Raw genomic sequence first — 17,440 nt, 5'->3', positions numbered from 1 at the left:
GGTCAGATTCACACTATCATGGTAATGATGTACGCATATTCGCAACTAATCTCTTCTCTAACTGTAACACTCTCACAGATCACATTAAACATTAATTTGATATATGTTGCCCCCAGAAAGGAATATAAGCGTCTGGCGTTGCGTGCATACTCCACCTGATAGGAGCCAAGAACAAATCAATTGACCCACCGAGCGACGAATCATCTTTACTCGGTTGTATTCAGCTCGACCATCTACTCGGTTGTCTCCTCGGCCAGAAGCTCACTCGACTATCGGATCGGAAATCATAGGGACGACCCGGAAACCAACTCGTCTCTACTAAGGGGGTAAGATCCAACTCAGCTCCCTTCAGATATACATCAATCGACGCTACAATATTTGATCGATCCCATCAAGATTTCAACTCTGACAAATCTCAGGCATAAACAACTTACTTTGCTCACAAGTTACTTCCCAGATATCACTAAGATATCCCCTCCTGTGCTCGAATGACTTCCCTTCCAATCGTCAGCCGTCATCTGTAAAGCAAAGAATAACTAAATAGTCAGCCTATCTTCCGTCATGCCTCATCTGTCAAAATCCGGGATATGTTGGAAATATCCTCTCCTTTGCTCGAATGACTTCCCTTTCAATTGCCAGCCAACATCTGTAAAATTGAGAATGATTTAGCATCATGTCTACTCATCCCACCACCGCCCCCCTTGTGCGTAGTCAAAGCCAAGAGTTAGAATCTCAGAGGCGAAGGACTATAAAAAGGAGGAAGGAGGGTAAGGACATGAGGTTCAGTTTTTTCTACTCTCTACTCTCTGCTCTTTTCTTTTAATCTTGACTCCACTAAGAGATCGAACCTTCATTAAATTTGGAGGAATCTTTCTCCCAAAGGATCTATTTTCTCTTCACTAATAGCTCTAAAAGAGTACTCCCTGAAAAAGACCTCAATGGTCCCGGGACTCTCCCTCAAACCCCATTCAAGCTCATCACCTGACTTGACTGTCGGAGGTACCCCGAGGGAAACACACCCCACCATCTTATGGGTTCGTTCTTATTGTTTATGCAGCAGAATCAAGATTTCCAGTCAAAGGATCGGGCATAAAGTCGGAGGAGGAGTCGGCCACATCTCTCATCCTCTCACTCTTCATCATCCACGGATAGCTCTCATCAACTGTGTGATATCAGACATCAACAGGGTGAAATGGATAAATTGTCCTCGTGTCTATAGTGCGATGAAGAACATTTTCCCATGTCCTTAAAACATTTCCTACATTCACTAAGTTTTTAATATAAGCATAGATAAAGAGTCTTTTGCACATATATACTTTTCAAATATACAAAATTTGCCAATCTGCCTCCAAATTTATATATTTGCTAATTTACTCTCCAATTTTGAATTTTTCTCTATCCTAGTTTTTTAAAACATCTATCTTTCTTAAAACATCTCTCTTTCTCCTTGATTAAGGTAACTACTTTTATTAGATAGAGAGAGTGTGTGTGTGAAATAGAGATGGTATGCTAATTTATTCTCCCACTGTCCCACGTCCCTTCTCTTCTCTCTATATATCTAATTACATATTAATAAAAAATAATCACATTTTTAAAAAACGGAAAAAAATAATTATCCTAATCAGGGATATGAAGCAAAGCATTGAAAAAAATAAGCAACCACACAGATCTGAATGGAGAATTGCAAATGTTACAGATTAGGGGGCATTTATGGAAATTTGTAAATAGTTCTGTTCTTATGAGGTAAATCATGAGCAAGAAAAATAAACAGGACAAATTTTTAAAACCATCCGGTTTTGAAATTTATTTCTAAAAAAAGACCCTTTCAACTTTAATTTCAAAAACAGACCTAGTTAGATGAAACTGGGTCTGTTTTTAAAAAAAAAAATTTCAAACTTCACGGGAGTTGAACTCCCGTGAAGTTTTTTCTCATAACAAAACTTCACGGGAGTTCAACTCCCGTGAAGTTTGAATTTTTTTTTTCAAAAACCGACACAGTTTCAACCAACTGGATCGGTTTTTAAAAATAAAGTTGAAATGAGTTGTTTTTTATAAATAAATTTTAAAAATGGATGGTTTTGAAAATTTGTCCAAAATAAAAAATCGGCCCCAAATTATTTTGGCGGGAAACCCTAGCTTCGACCACCGCCTAGTACGTATAGCTCCCCTCGTATCGCTAATTCCACCACCATTTCCCCCGGAGTCCGATCCTCGATGGAGAAATACGCAGTCCCCGTTCCTTCATCCAAAAACTCTAAAAACCCTAATCCCATCACCAGGTACTCTCTCTGTCTCTCTTCGATCGGATCGAATCGAATCGCTGCCCTCTTTCCCGTTGTTAGATGTTGAATTAGTTTTTTTTTAATCCAATTCTAAAATCTAGGTGGAAGCGGATCGTTTCAGAATTGAACGGGAGGATCTCTTCCAAGTGCCGCCATGAAGATTCTCAGCTTCTTCTCGATTCTTACGCGCAAGTAAAAGCTTCGCTTTTCCTTTTCTCTTTAGTTAATTTGCAGAAAACTCCTCAACCTTTGACGATTTTCCATTACGTGACCTGAAACGAACCAAAGATTTTAAATTTCTCATGCTATTTTCTGTGGCGATTTGCAACATAACAACAACAACAAGCAAGCAAGCAAGCATTTATCCCAATTGTTTGGGGTCGGTTATATGAATCCTATTTTTCCTTTCCATTCTGTTACGGGACATTTCCTCTGATTACGTTAGTTGCCCAAGCCATTCTAGATTGAGCTCTAGATCTCCTAGCCCCATTAACTCTAATATTATCACTTTTCCTAATCGGTGTGCTAATGGGTCTCCTTTGTACATGACCAAACCATCTTAATCTATTCTCTCTCATTTTATCATCAATAGGTGCAACCTCTAATTTACTACGGATGCACTCATTTCTTATCCTATCTTTTAATGTATACCCACATCGCAACGTTCTCATTTCTACTACACTCATTTCTGCGGCGATATGCCAAAAAATAAATTTATTTAAAAGTTCCGTAAAAAGGTAGTCACTTTAGCCTGAACTCTTAGAAGTTAGAATTATCACAGTCGATATGCTTAATTATAGATTAGCGAAAACAGTAAGACATGCAAATAATCACCATCTATGGATGCCAGGAAGTACGCTGGTTTTCCAGAGTTCCTCAGTTAAATTGCAGAAAACACCTCAACTTTTGATGATTTTTCACTACCCATCCTGAAGCCAGAAATCAGAACCAAAATTTCCTATTTTCTCAGGACAATCCCTTCAGGTCTTCTGTTATATATTACTGGCACTGAGCTATCACTTGCTAACACTGGCTTTACGTTTTGTTTAACATGACAGGTTAGAACGTTTCAACATCATTACAAGACTGGATCAGATAACTGTCCAACATATGTAAGTTATTTGTTCAATTCCATGCACTTAATTTTAATTTGTTTTTCATTAAATGCTGATATTGTCTGACAGATTGCTAGGATAACAAATGTCGCGAATCATGACTCTCCAGACTACTTTGTGAGGTAAAAACTCTGCCTGGTCTTTATCTTTGTAATTCATTCATTTGTGAGTAATGTCATTTTGATCTTCGGAGCATACATTTTCTTCTGCAATATTTGATACTTGTATAATTTTTGTTCTTGTATAGAATGCATGTGATGGCCACCCTTTTATTGCAGCTCATAAACTTTACATTGTTTATCTCCATCTGTAAGTAGTTTACGTATGGCAATGAACATCTTTGTGTAAAACTCATGAGGCTATATAGTTTTTCTATAGAGGAACTATGGAGTAGAAGCTCATGCAGTGTACTGAAAGATATTACATAACCATAATTAAAGGCAACCATAATTAAAGGCATCTGATCATCAAGTACCTTCACTATGAGCACACCAAAATGCGGATCTCCATAAAACCAGAAAGTATAATGATATCAGCAATAAGATTATCATATGTTAAAGGTCAATCACAAAATGACAAAACTACATGCCACCCTTAAAGGTGGTGGCTTGACAATAACACTCTGAATGCCATTGCTCCCACCTGAGAGCTCCCTGTCCATTCATTGCAAACACATCTGGATTTCTTCCTTTTCTTTACAGTGTGAAGAACAGCTTGGTCTTGACATGGGGTGGCTCCAGGATCATTTTCTACTCGATGATTAGTTGAACTGTCTGATAAGAATTTGTTATTTCAATATCTAATTTCTACATTTCTCCATAGGGCTTAGCATATCGTTGCTGTTGGGATTTTCCTGTGCACTAATGAAGTTATCCATCTTTGTTACAATAAATAGCACTAGATGTTATCATGCAAATCAGCTTTGCCTAATCCAAAAACTAATCAAATTTAGGTTAGATGCAATAGTGAACCTAAAATACTAAATACTAAATTTCTAACAAGTTCCGCCAGGAGACCGTTATGATTTAGTGTGGTAATAATAATAATAATGTTAGTTTTTAAAATCTGCTTTAAACTCATGGTAGTGCCTGAGTTGCTCTGATAGCATATTAAAGTCACCTTCACTCACCAAAACTCTGAAACTATGGTTAGGGTTGAGGGTTATACTCACATAATTTTTGTCATTCCTAGAAGTATAGCAATTAAATAAAATATGCATAAGCTTCTCTTCCTGTCCCAGTTTCTCTTAATCTGAAATTATTCTAGGAGATAAAACTCTCTGTCTGCGTTTTACTGATCATTACATTTCAATTTAGGAAAGTTTGTCAACAAGTAAATCTGTTAGTTGGACTCCAATTTTGGGTTCTAACAATGTTTTCTTTTTTCTTAAAACAGAGAAGGAATGTTTCACATCCAACTCCTCATCTTCTGGGTTGTTATACTAGATAGGCTGCAGATTTTACTCCACTTTCTAGGTTTGTGTAACCTCTTAGGGTATCTAGTTGCCAGATAAGAAGTAGGTAGATTGGTTTCTAATGTTATTTATCTCTTCTACTTAGTTGCGAAACTATGGAGCTAAATTTAGACATCCCAAATTCCAACTCTACGTGGGGGTGGGGTCAAATTATGCATATACAGGCTGGAACCAAGGTAGGCCCTGCTGTAAGGGGTGGATGCACAAGCCTGATGCAAATATGAACAATAAAAAACATGCATAATACATGAACAAAGGGGAAATAAGGCAACTTGTGTTAATGCTAGAAATCAAAGGAGATGATCAAGCCCATAATTACAAAGGAAATCCTACAGTTGTCATCTATGCCAATCTGCATCAGAATTTGCTCACAACTTGAGTGAGTTTTGAGCAGAAAAGTGGAGGCCATGACAGAGTGTCCTCTTGACATAATGTAGAATACGAAGGACAGCAACAAAATGAGTAGATCAAGGGGCTGACATAAACTGACTAACAACATGCACTGCATAAGTAATGTCAGGTTTTGTAACAGTAAGATAAACTAGGCTGCCAACAAGCTGACGATATCAAGTAGGATCTGACAAGGGTGTTCCATCCATAGGGGTGAGGAGGTGCGCATTGGGTTCAAGAGGAGCGCTCGCTATCTTACTGTTGGTCAAACCAGCATCAGACTAGATATCAGATGCATACTTGACCTGTGAGAGCGAGGACCCGTCAGCTCGGAAGTAACATCTAGTCCCAAGAAGTAATTAAGTGGTTCAAGGTCCTTCATTTCAAAATGCTTGCTAAGCTACTGCTTAAGGGAGTTGATGCCTTTTGTATCGTCACCCATAATAATCATATTGTCCACATAAAGAATGAGAAGAACAATGTTGGAGGAAGATCCGTGAATGAATAGTGCTGAGTCTTAGTGATTGTGTGGGCTGGATTACAGTTGTGGGATCACAGCTGTAGGATTTCCTTTGTAATTATGAGCTTAATTATCTCCTTTGATTTCTAATGTGGATAGATGGGAGCTGTACATATGTTAGATTAACGACTACCAAGTTTCAGAAGAAAATGATGAACGGTATAGTGCTAGAACAACAGCGTGATGGTGGCTGCTATGCAAAAATCTCAAAGGTTCCCATTAAAATAGTCATCTTAGACTCAATCAACAATACTCTAGATACTGTGGTCTTGTTGGATTCTGTTAAACTTTTATCTGGTCCAGAGATACTTTGTTTGATTTGCGAGATAGTTTGGTGGCTTTTGCTAGCAAATATATGACTGGAATTATTTCAATTTAAATGTCATAATGGCCAAACGCAAAGGAGACTTATCCAGAAGAACACGATCCTTACACTCAAGCAAATGAAAAAGAAAATAAACTATAGAAGGATTACGAGATGATCTCGTTTGATTAGGCACCATTACTTGATTAGAAGTCCTCATTACACTTCAGCTTATCACATCGCTTCCAGGCTGATTGCTACAATCTTACATACAGAAAACCATTTAGCTTTCTTCTTAGGTTAGGGACGAAAGCCAATAAATAGCAGCGGCTTCCTGATCCACGAGCATCCTGAATTGCTTGCTTCTTTCGTTGAGTTTACTTTATCAATAGAATGCATTCTATGATATTGAGAAAGTATGCTAAGGAAAGGAGGTGAGAAAAGAACTAAAAACAACAACGGATGACTTATGTAAGGTTTCTCCTTTGGAATGTGACTTTTAGTATTTACAAAGCGACCGTTGGATTTGATTCTGCAATATACGGAGACAACCATATAAACATACGAGTTAGGTGTAAGGATTTACGAAGTAAAGAACAGAACTGGAGACTAAACGGTACTTTATGCACAAGTTTATAGTACACAATGAGTAGCATATACTTTCTCAACCAAATACTGCATGATACTTCATGTTTAGATTTTTCACAACAACATAACCATCAACATTCTTTTCTTGCATTAAAAGTAGGTGATGTTGGAGCATGGCATGATCGTAAAAGAAAAAATGCATATATTTGCTATCCCCCTTTGTTCTGTTGCTTATAATGTTACTGGTTCATGCAAGCTTTCCATAAGTATCTGCAGTCCCAGACTCCCAATAAGTATTGTTTGAAGGAACCACTAATCTTATACATATTTCCATGCAGGGAGGGAATCACTGGTATTGAATTTGACTCCAAGGTTAGGACCAACATCTTTTTGGACCTTGAGATATGAATTTGTTCCCTTTTCTGACTATGTTACTTTTATTGAATTGTGGATAAAGATGGGTGTGTAACCATCTATAATTGAATTATAAAGTAGGTTATTGTTTCACAAAATTTTTAACGTCTTGAATATTCCTGATATTGGCTACTAACAAGTTTTAATAGAAAATAATAAAAAATCCTGAGTTCCTATGTTGAGGACTGGCCCACATCTAGTTAATAGTTCTAGATCAGCTTGCTCAAATATCAAGTTTGATCATGTTGTTACATTTGGAAGGTATAAGAGTTGAATCTAGTTAGTGCACATGTATATTTAAATTAATATATGTGGGACCAACGAAACTAGTTTTTCTAAATAAGTTTTTTCCTTTAATTTTTGAAACAGAAAATAAGCCTAAAAGGGCTTCCCTCTTTTATACAAAATTTATGTATTAGAAAAACAGACAGTAGAAACTGGAAATTGTTTAATCTGTATTTGTTTTTCAGTCTTGCTGAGAAAGTACTACTGTAAAGTGTATACATAAAGCCTCTACTGCAATAGAAAGTTTTTATTTGTGAACCGAGTGCTTTTAGAAATATAATATTCTTACTAAAATGAATTGGAATACATCATGAAACGGAAACTATAGTTATCAACTCTACTGTTTAAAAACTTTATTCTTTTCAACTATTGGGTGGGTCGAAGTATAATAGGTTGAGATTTGATCTTTATTTGTATTCTTCTTGACTGTGTTGACGGTTTTAAATTCTGATTCATTCTGGTCACCAGAGGGTTTATCCAATGCCATTTAGGTTGATTGTACATGGTGAAGCCTTAATTGCCTTAATTTACTTCTAATTGGAAAGTTCATGGTTATGTTGGAACGTCCTTGATGCCTGTTGTTTGGGGCATGCTTGTGGACTTTCCTGTACATAAAATAGAATTGGGAGGGCCTAGTGCATTTTTAAGTCTAATGAGTAAATTGGAAAGAAAGAACAGGAGGAAGGAGAGAAATTAGCATGTCATTGCCATAGCGACCATAACCCATGTCTCATGTTACCACAACGAACATTGAGCTAAAATTAGCATGTTATCTGTGTTGCGATGCCATCTTTGGAAGACAATCCTGTTTTTAATCACCAATAGGTTATCAGAATGACATAGTGGATCAGTCCGCTCCTGCAATGTAGCCCTTAAGTTGGGCTTCTGGATTGGTTTGAGCATTTGAAACCATTGTATATTTAACTTCAAGCTGCCCCTAGTTAAGGTTTACTGATGCTATATTGTGCACATACATTATGTGTGAAATGAAATCCATGGGTGCCTGTTGGCCAGAAGTGTACTGGTGAAAGCTGTTCTTTTGCCAGTCTTCTGATCATTAAAATCGTAGGTCGGAGTCATTAGAAGTTAGGATTTTTTTAGAAGATTTGGTTTTTTTCGTTGAGATATTTGATTAGGATGAAGTTGTTATTTATCTATTGGAGTTGTTATTTTCTTAGGATGTTATCCATCGGTTAAGATTAAGATTCTGTTTTAGTTCTATAAATAATGGTGTACTTTTTCATTTGAGGGAGGAGGAGAGAGGAGTGTTTATGAGAAACCCTGCATGTCAACTGCAACTAGTATTCGACATGTGAGTTGCCGGCATGTGAAGTTCCCATGTGCGAAGCCCATTATGTGTATCTTTGTTTTCTTAAATGAAGAGTGCAATTCTGATATTTGTAATTCCGTTTCATTTTATCCTAATAAGTTCTCAAGGAATCTCCATCTTGTCATTCCCCGTCAATTATTGGCTGTTGAGTTATGTGAACTACAAATCAAAACTAAGAAAATCCAATCTGATGCGTCACATACTTATTTGTAGAGTAACTCTCAAACGAGAGAGAAGTCAAACTAAAGTTTGTGTTTGTCAATGAAACTTGTGAGGTTGTCGATGCAGCGACAACATGGTCCAGTGAAGTAGAGATTCCTAGGTTATGAGGAGAATGTGCTGCTGATGGCACCGACTCACATAATAGAGGTAAAAGAATAGGATTTTCAGATTGATAGTTCTAAAAAAAAGGATAATATGATCGGTCTTTAGATACATCAGCCTGAGATAAAGGTGCTGGCTATCTAGCATGGATATTTCCACAAAGTCACCCCTGTGTTGGATAAATTTCTGATACTTGAATGCCCTGATACTGAAGGATCATGTTAAATACTCCTTTTGATGTATCCTAATATTTGCAACTTGTACCGGATGTTTTGAAGATATACTACGACATGTACCCACGATTAGGAAATTAAAAGAAAAATGGATTCAGAATTCTATTTTATCTTTGTAGTTGCATATATATAAGGTGACCATCTTCTTACTAGGAAATAGAAATTCTTTGATCTGGTAAATATCTGATACTTTAATGCACTGATACTGAATGATCATGTTAGATAATCCTTTTGATATATCCTAATATTCGCAACTTGTACCGGATGTTTCGAAGATATATGACTATCCAAGATTAGGAAATTAAAAGACCCATTCTATGAAAAATGGTGGATTCAGGATTCTATTTGATGATTGTAGTTGCATCTATATAAGGTGGCCATCTTCTTATTAGGAATATAAATTCTTTGACCTGGTTAGGTTTTATTAGAATCATTATAAAACTATAATCCTCGACCCTCACCATAACTTCGGAGTTTTGGTTTAATGGTTAGAGGAGCTAAATTTAATATCAGAGCAACCGGGTTCAAATCCCACCGGCCACGAATTTTAAGTGGATTTTCTAAAAATTGGTTCAAATCCCATCGGCCACGAATTTTAATCGGATTTTCTAAAAATTGACACCGTTGCGTGAGTCCAGGTTTCAGCTCATAAAAAAGGGCGTTCAACCTGCGGGGACATATTAGAATTAATATAAAACTATAATCCTTGACCATCACCATAACTTTGGAGTTTTGGTTTAATGGTTAGAGGAGCTAAATTTAAGAGATTTGACCCAAACCTGAACAACATTGAACCGAAAAATGTGCTTAGAAGGCTTTTAAAAGAACGTACAGGTTGTTACAAGATCTAAAGAAATCTGAGTCGGGTATGCTTCATCAACAAAGTGCTTGCCCTGGACCACATACAACCCGGGAATGAAGCCAACCTGTACGTGCCCGTAACTGATATGCTTTGGTGTGAATTGCTATATTGTCATTCTCAATATTATTCTAGCTAATTCCAAACCCTAGACCTAAAGAAATCTCAGTCGGGTATGCTTCATCAACAAAGTGCTTGCCCTGGACCATATAAAACCTGGGAATGAAGCCAACCTGTACTTGCCCGTAACTGATATGCTTTCGTATAAACTTCTCTCTTATTATTCTCAACATTATTCTAGCCAATTCCGAACCTTAACATCTAAAAAATGTAAAGGAAAGAAAAACAAAAACCCAAACCTGAAAAGCCCGAACTAAATTGACACGACTTGGTCAAATCCAAGACCCCGACAAAATCACACAAGCATGTAATACGTGCCTATACCTATTAGGTTTGGTAGGTTTGAGGCGAGGGGTTATCCTTTGTGTTGGGTATAAAAATTGTCAGAACCTGCCCAACCTTTGCGTGCTTCAATTCTTATGTGTAATCATGGATTTTTGATTGTATAAAATCAGAAGTATTTTAACATTCAGATAATTTGCCTTTCAGCCGTTTTAGCTGTACAAATTCATGCTAAAAAACATGCACATTGACATGCATAATTTTATTATTGTCATATGCATACCACATTTTGCCTAGTCATATCTTATTATATCTAGTCACATGTTTATGTTCAATAAGATAGAAAATGTGCTATGCTCATGGCCATTCACACGTGAATTTTCCAAGATCTGAATACACCACGTCATAAACTGTTCCAATGTAAATTGTTAGGTTCTCCTTGGTTTGCAATCTGCATGCAACTTATTGGGCTTGACTGGGCTACTAAATTCAATTAAGCTTTATATTCTTTATTGGATCCAAATCATTTTCAGCAGAGTTGTTCTTTCTTCTTATTTTCAAACAGTTAAACCCATTTAAAGTTTCATCTGTCTTATTTTGATCAAATTGAGTTTAACTTGAACCTGATCAGATTTGATGCTATTATACTAGCTTCACTGAAAGAATTCCTTTCATCTCAAACAATAACATGTGTGGATAAATATATAGAGTTGAGGCTATAGAGACTTCATGTGGAACCACCACTGATGGACTGTGCCAATTTGAGTGGTGATATTTTTTAGGATATTAAAATGTGACAAGAATTCAGCTCATATCTAACATACCATTGTCATGGCATCTCTATTAGAAAAAGGAGGAGCCATACCACTTTTCGTTGTGCATATTTCGAAGTAACTAGGAAGTGTGATTGAGGCCATACTACCTTCAACCTTCAGAAACATTTTGAAGAAACCGGTCCTTTGGAATCTATCAGGATAAAAATTTAAACAAGCTAAGAGGTAGGAGGAAAATATAGAAGTGAAGAAGAACAAACTGATTAAATAGCAAAATGAAATCTTATAGAAGATATTTGTATTAGTTGATTGCTAAAAAATTATAAATAATATATAATATTGTTAAATGAGGATGTACGCACAGAAGTTGCAGGATGTATAATATTGGTCAACAAATTGCAGCATACAGAACATTTCAGTCAGCATATGCAAATTTATTGTAAATGGAGAACGGAACACCAAGAAAATTAATCAGCATAAGGATTCAATGGAAAAGAAAGTCAACTAAATATGTAGAAATGAGTTACAGGATGGTGGGCCTATATGCCAAAATCACCAATGCTCCACATGATAATCAGGGGCAAAGCCAGAAACTTTGGTCACTGAGACCAAGACTCTCAGAATAACTAGCGTCTAATAAATTTTACCTAAATATTAATGACACCAATACCATACCATAGGGAAAATAGTGCAGGGGACAACTTGATATAGGGGCTTATTACTAAACTAGCATTTCGGGACGCGCAAATGCACTTGCAACTAAAATTAAAATTTTATCTAAAAATTTCTTTGCCAAAATTCAGTTATATTATGAGATTTAATGTGTATTTACAGGATTTCTACTAAAGTGTGCGTGCATGTTCATGTTCAAAATAATAAACTAAGTATAAAAATTATATTTTAACCATGATTTCTATATAAAAGTAAAGATAAAAAATGCTTTAAAAAATAATTGACTAAACTATTTACTAAGTTGTTGTGCCATTTTTCTCTCTCACACACACAAACACACACACACACACATACTTTAATCTAAATTAAATGGATTTTTTTGAAAAGAAGTGGTTTAACTCTCTGTTTAAGTGGTAGAATGAGAAATGATTAGTTTGAAGTAATAGAAATAGGACTTCTCTCACAAATGGGTTTGGAAAAGAAATTAATGATTGAGATGGTATTACCACAAGGAAGCACTCCCTCCCACAAAAAAAAAAAAAACAGACGAATTACGAGGGAGCAGACAGTTCTCCGACAAAATCAGACGATTCTCCGAAACAGATCGTCTTCAGTTTTACTCATTTAAAATGTTATGAAAAACATGAGGGATTAGAGATTGAAATGTATTGAGTATAGAAGTAAAATTGGGGCGTGTTTTATTACACCCCTTTAACACAACTCCATCTTGTATCTATGAAAATGTAAAGTGAAAGAAATGGATATGTCATAAAAGAGTAATCTTGGTACTACACATATATTTAGTGGGGCTCAATGGCGGCAATTGACCCCATTGCCCACATTGTAGATCAACCATTGATGATAATCAGAATGAAGTATATTGGCTGTTAGGAATCACCTTTGAATGAAATGGAAGCAACAGAGTTTTAATCACAAGTGAACTTAGGCTTAGGAACGTCTGAAATTTTAAGATCAATACATGATTCTATGTACAATCCCAAAGCCTTTATCCCAAATATTTGCCGTCAGCTACGTGAATTCTATTCTTCCATTCAGTTCTGTTGAGGGCTATCTCCTCCATTAAGTAATCATTATCATTTCCTTTTTAATAGTTTCTATCCAAGTTTTATTTCATCTACCTCTAGTACTTCTTTCTTTATTAATAATAATCTTATTATTTCCCTTAGTTGGGGCATTTAGTGACCCCTTTTATAACCAATATGTGATTCTAAATATTTAATTATTCTTAAGTATTTACTTTGCTGACTTTATGTTGGGTCAAATATTTTGTGCTATAACAAACCTTTTTGGTGAGTTGTTGCATATGTACATATGTTAGAAGAGAGGTCAGATTATGGTTGTTTAGGAAATTGCGAGTAATTTTGAAGTTCTTGGAGTTTCCTCTTTTTCTTAGCCATTAGTGTTGATGAATGTTGTTAGATTGTATTTTTTTAATTGGGTTTTTCGATATTATTCTCTTAAATCTTTCATATTTTGAAGTCCCTCAAATCGTTGAAATTGTTATTAGGTCCCCTAATTCTTAAGTTATTTTGAAATTAGTCCCTCAAATCATTGAAAGTGCTGCTAGGTCCCCCAATTCTCATAAGTTGTTTCAAATTAACATTCTAGTTGCTACTTTTCCTCTTGATTGGAGGGGCTAATTTCAAAATAACTCAAGACTTGGGGGATTTAATAGCAATTTCAATGATTTGAGGGATTAATTTTGAAATATTGAAGATGTAAGGGACAAAAAAAAAGATTGGAGTTTTTTCTTATCCCTTTTGTTGTCGGTATTCATTATTTTGTAGAAAATGATCATCTAAGTGATAGTATACTGTCTGCATATCGTAGGGGATCTATTTGGCATCTGTTACAAAATCAGGATGTTTAACAGTGCATGACTTTGAAACATTGTATTGCTCGACATATGGTCCATCATCAAGTAAGTTTTTATGTTGTGATGAAAGTGGCAAGATTTTTTTATGCTATCATCTTGTACTCTTCAATTCAACGGTGTTAATTTAATTCTGCAAATTAAGCAGTGCAACAATTCATTTTTTAACAGACTTATAATTCATGTCATGTATCTTAACTATCAGCAATACAATAATACTCAATTGACCACATAGTTGATTTAATTTATTTAACTAATGGAAGAACTTTATACTTTTGAGGCCAATTTCTTGATTACTATGCTAAGGTGTAGGAGGTTAGTTCACAGTTATTGTATCTTGAAACTGAAACTGTAGATGAAGCAAAATAGAATTAACATTGTGTATTCCAGTTCCACTGACTCAACTGGTTAAACTGTGATGTAATTTTTAATGGACTGATTACCCTGCAGAGGAAATATACATTTGAGATCCTATTTGAGGTTAGGACCTATTTGTGTGCAGACATACATAAGATAGAACAAATACGTAGGCATCATTTGCTGCATATGAGTTCATGTTAGGGAGGTTTCCATTCGTTTTATATGGCATTCACATCAGAGAAGTTTCCATTAGAGGGTAGGAACCTTGAGTTAAAAGGACTTAAAAAGTACCTCTTGAAGAGGAAAATGGTAACACATCCTTAAGTAATAACTTGTAAATTTGGTTGGATAAAGGATACCTTGTGAGTTTCTCAGTACCTGTACAATATAAAGGCAGAATGATGTGTAGGGAGTATGATTACAGATTTGTAATTTATAGATAATAATATCTCTAGCAATAAAGGTTTTCCTTTCCATAGTTTTAAACCACTTGATTCTACTGGTGCACCATTTTTTCGATCATTTTTAATTTGTTTTAAGCAGTAAGGTGATTTTGGTTCTGTGGTCTTGTTGTTACTTGTTTGATTTTATTTCCTGATAGGTTCTTTGGAGGATGAAACAAACTATTTACTGCATATTTCTACCTCTCACACATTAGATGCTGTCCGCTGGAATCCAGAAAATCAAGATGAGGTTTGGATTGTGACAATTGATCTACCTAGTTTTTCCCCCCTTTATTTTCTTTACATCCAACACACAGTTTCTCGACTTTGGTTCGACGTTGTAAATGTTAGGTTCCTCATCATGATTACTATTCTGATGCAAATGTATTATATATGCAAAATTCTTCCTTGCGTCCATAACATATCAAGCCTGTTTATGTTTAGATTTGCATGTGGAAGAAAAGGACGCATATAGTGCATTCCAAAAGGTTGAGTAAAGGCTTTATTGTTGTTATTTTAGATTCACATGTACACAAAGCTGCATTTGTATGTAGATCCGTATATGATATTAGCCTGGATGGGCTTGTACTTTACCTCCATATTTTGTATGGAATGGTTAAACTATGCAGCTGAATTGCCTGAGCATGCTAATAAATGACAATCAAGTAGGACAGAAAACTTCATACAGTTGATATTGTAATGATGTTTTTCTCTCATAACCTTCTTTGCAACTACAAGTGGTTATCTGAGAAATGGAATAGCTTATTTAATAGCTTTTAGGGACATTTGAAAGACTATCTAGGTTCTATGTTTTGTTAGTCTCTCCCCCTTGAGAAAGCTTATTCTTATGTTTATACTGGATGTATAGGCTTTTCTTTTGTTGAGATAACAAAGGCGACTTTGCGTCGAAATCCATCAAAAGAAAACCTAATAAAAAATAACTATATAATTAGTAATTTAGTTTCTAGACTAGCTTATAAAATTATTGTGGACAGTTTCTGAGATTTCAAAATTCTATATGTATTATTCTCCCAATTTTTCTGTACAAGGATGTGAAGAAACTCATGGTGTCCTTTTCTTCTTTTTACAATTTCAAACTTTTCTTTTGTTGAGATCACAAAGGCACTTTGAGTCAAAATCCCTCAAAAGAAAGCCTAAGAAAGGATAACTAATGATGATTAGTAATTTCGCCTGTAGGTTACCTTAAAATAGTATTGTCAAAAAAGTTTCTGAGGTTTCAATGTTCTATATTATTCACCCACTAATGTATACAAGGATGTGGAGAAACCTATGGTGTCCTTTTCTTCTCCCAGTATTGTATATAAGGATGTGGAGAAACTTATGGTGTGCTTTTCTTCTCCCAACATTGTATATAAGGATGTGCAGAAGCTTGTGGTGTCCTTATTATAAAAGTGTCCTATGAATTATCTAATGTGTCATAGGATTTGTTTAAGTTGTCCTGCATATTGTTGTTCTTCCTTTTCCAATTTTTTGTGTACAATCCTTTGCAGTTTCCTCTGCACATGTTTACTTGTGTATTTTAATTATGTAGCGGGGTCCTTTCTGTTTATACCGACTCTGTTGTCAATAACTATGCACATTTAATGTGATACCTCCTTTACAGAACGAGTCTCCTAAATATATTTTGGCTCCATATTCAGTCCTAGCTTAGCATCCCTTTCTGCTCCAATCCTCATGGTGAACCTCGTCATTGGACATCATTTCCATTTTCAGCATTTATCTGATGCCTGAAGTGCCTAATCTCGTACCTTGGAGTCACTTTTTTTCATCTTTTTGTGGGTTGTTGTTGCTGTCCATAGGCTTAATCGATTTGCTAGCACCAGCGTGGTATGATCTGTGAATAACCATTGGGCCCAGCAATTTGTCATGTGGTAATCTTCTAGCAAGTTTCGGTGTGGTAGCCTCAAGCCTGCGTATATATACTTCTTCTGCCATTTTTTTGGCTTGCACCATTTTTCATTTTCCTCCTTGCACAAAAAAGGATATTCTTGGTGTTCTGACCTCACTACTTTTCAGTATACAAAAGCACTGGGGACTATTGCCTTGCAAATTTATGTTATGCTTTGGCTTTGACACTCTTATCCATTTAACAGTCCATCTCCAGCCCCATTCTTGGCTATTGGTGAGCAAGGTCATGGTCTAGTCGTGCATGACATGGTTTCTTAACCAGATCGGATCCTCTAATCCCCCACACACACACACACAAAAAAAAAAAAAAGAAGGGTTGGATCCTCTAATCAATTTATTGCCTCCCTGGTTCTCACACCTATTTTGCTTCTTTTCAGTTGCTGGATACTTGGGAGCTTATTCATCTAAGTTAACGTTGGTTTGCAATAGCTTGTGTTACGAATTCTGATATGACTCATGATAGCTATCTAAGTTTTTAAACCTTGCATCTAGATACTATCGGCATGTTATTTTTCAGCTGCCCTACTCTACTCGGAAGTTCTCTTCTACATGTGTCCCTCCTCACATCATCTTTATCACATCTCCTGATACAATTACATGTTTTACTTGCATATGTATTCGGGTCATTTATTTTTCTGCTAATTTTTAATATGATGTTGCCAATCACTTTTTGTTTTCGTGTTTCATGTATTATGGTTCTGAAACTATTGTTCTAAATCTATAATGAAGGCCATATTTGTATTTTGCCTCTCCTAAATATCACCAAATTGTGTGCACTATATTAGGAGAAAATATTTTTGTACATTCTATGCATGAGAAAAAGCAATTATATCTTTGCATTGTTATCTT

At 35.7% G+C, this 17,440-nt stretch overlaps 1 protein-coding gene across 1 annotated transcript in view; it reads left to right on the top strand.

Moving 5' to 3' along the window:
• Nucleotides 2,120-17,440, top strand: part of LOC109837419 — a 31,118-nt gene continuing 15,797 nt past the window's right edge. The window contains exons 1-7 of the mRNA XM_020405689.1: nucleotides 2,120-2,279; nucleotides 2,384-2,474; nucleotides 3,341-3,394; nucleotides 3,467-3,519; nucleotides 7,012-7,045; nucleotides 13,817-13,907; nucleotides 14,821-14,912. Coding sequence (XP_020261278.1) covers nucleotides 2,215-2,279; nucleotides 2,384-2,474; nucleotides 3,341-3,394; nucleotides 3,467-3,519; nucleotides 7,012-7,045; nucleotides 13,817-13,907; nucleotides 14,821-14,912 — 480 coding nt within the window. The 5' untranslated portion in view covers nucleotides 2,120-2,214. The remainder of the gene's footprint in view (nucleotides 2,280-2,383; nucleotides 2,475-3,340; nucleotides 3,395-3,466; nucleotides 3,520-7,011; nucleotides 7,046-13,816; nucleotides 13,908-14,820; nucleotides 14,913-17,440) is intronic.

Source organism: Asparagus officinalis, chromosome 1 (assembly GCF_001876935.1).
Source record: "Asparagus officinalis chromosome 1, Aspof.V1, whole genome shotgun sequence".
NCBI classification, from domain to species: domain Eukaryota; kingdom Viridiplantae; phylum Streptophyta; class Magnoliopsida; order Asparagales; family Asparagaceae; genus Asparagus; species Asparagus officinalis.
Note: the sequence above shows the minus strand (reverse complement) of the source record. Positions and strands in the feature narration are given on the sequence as shown.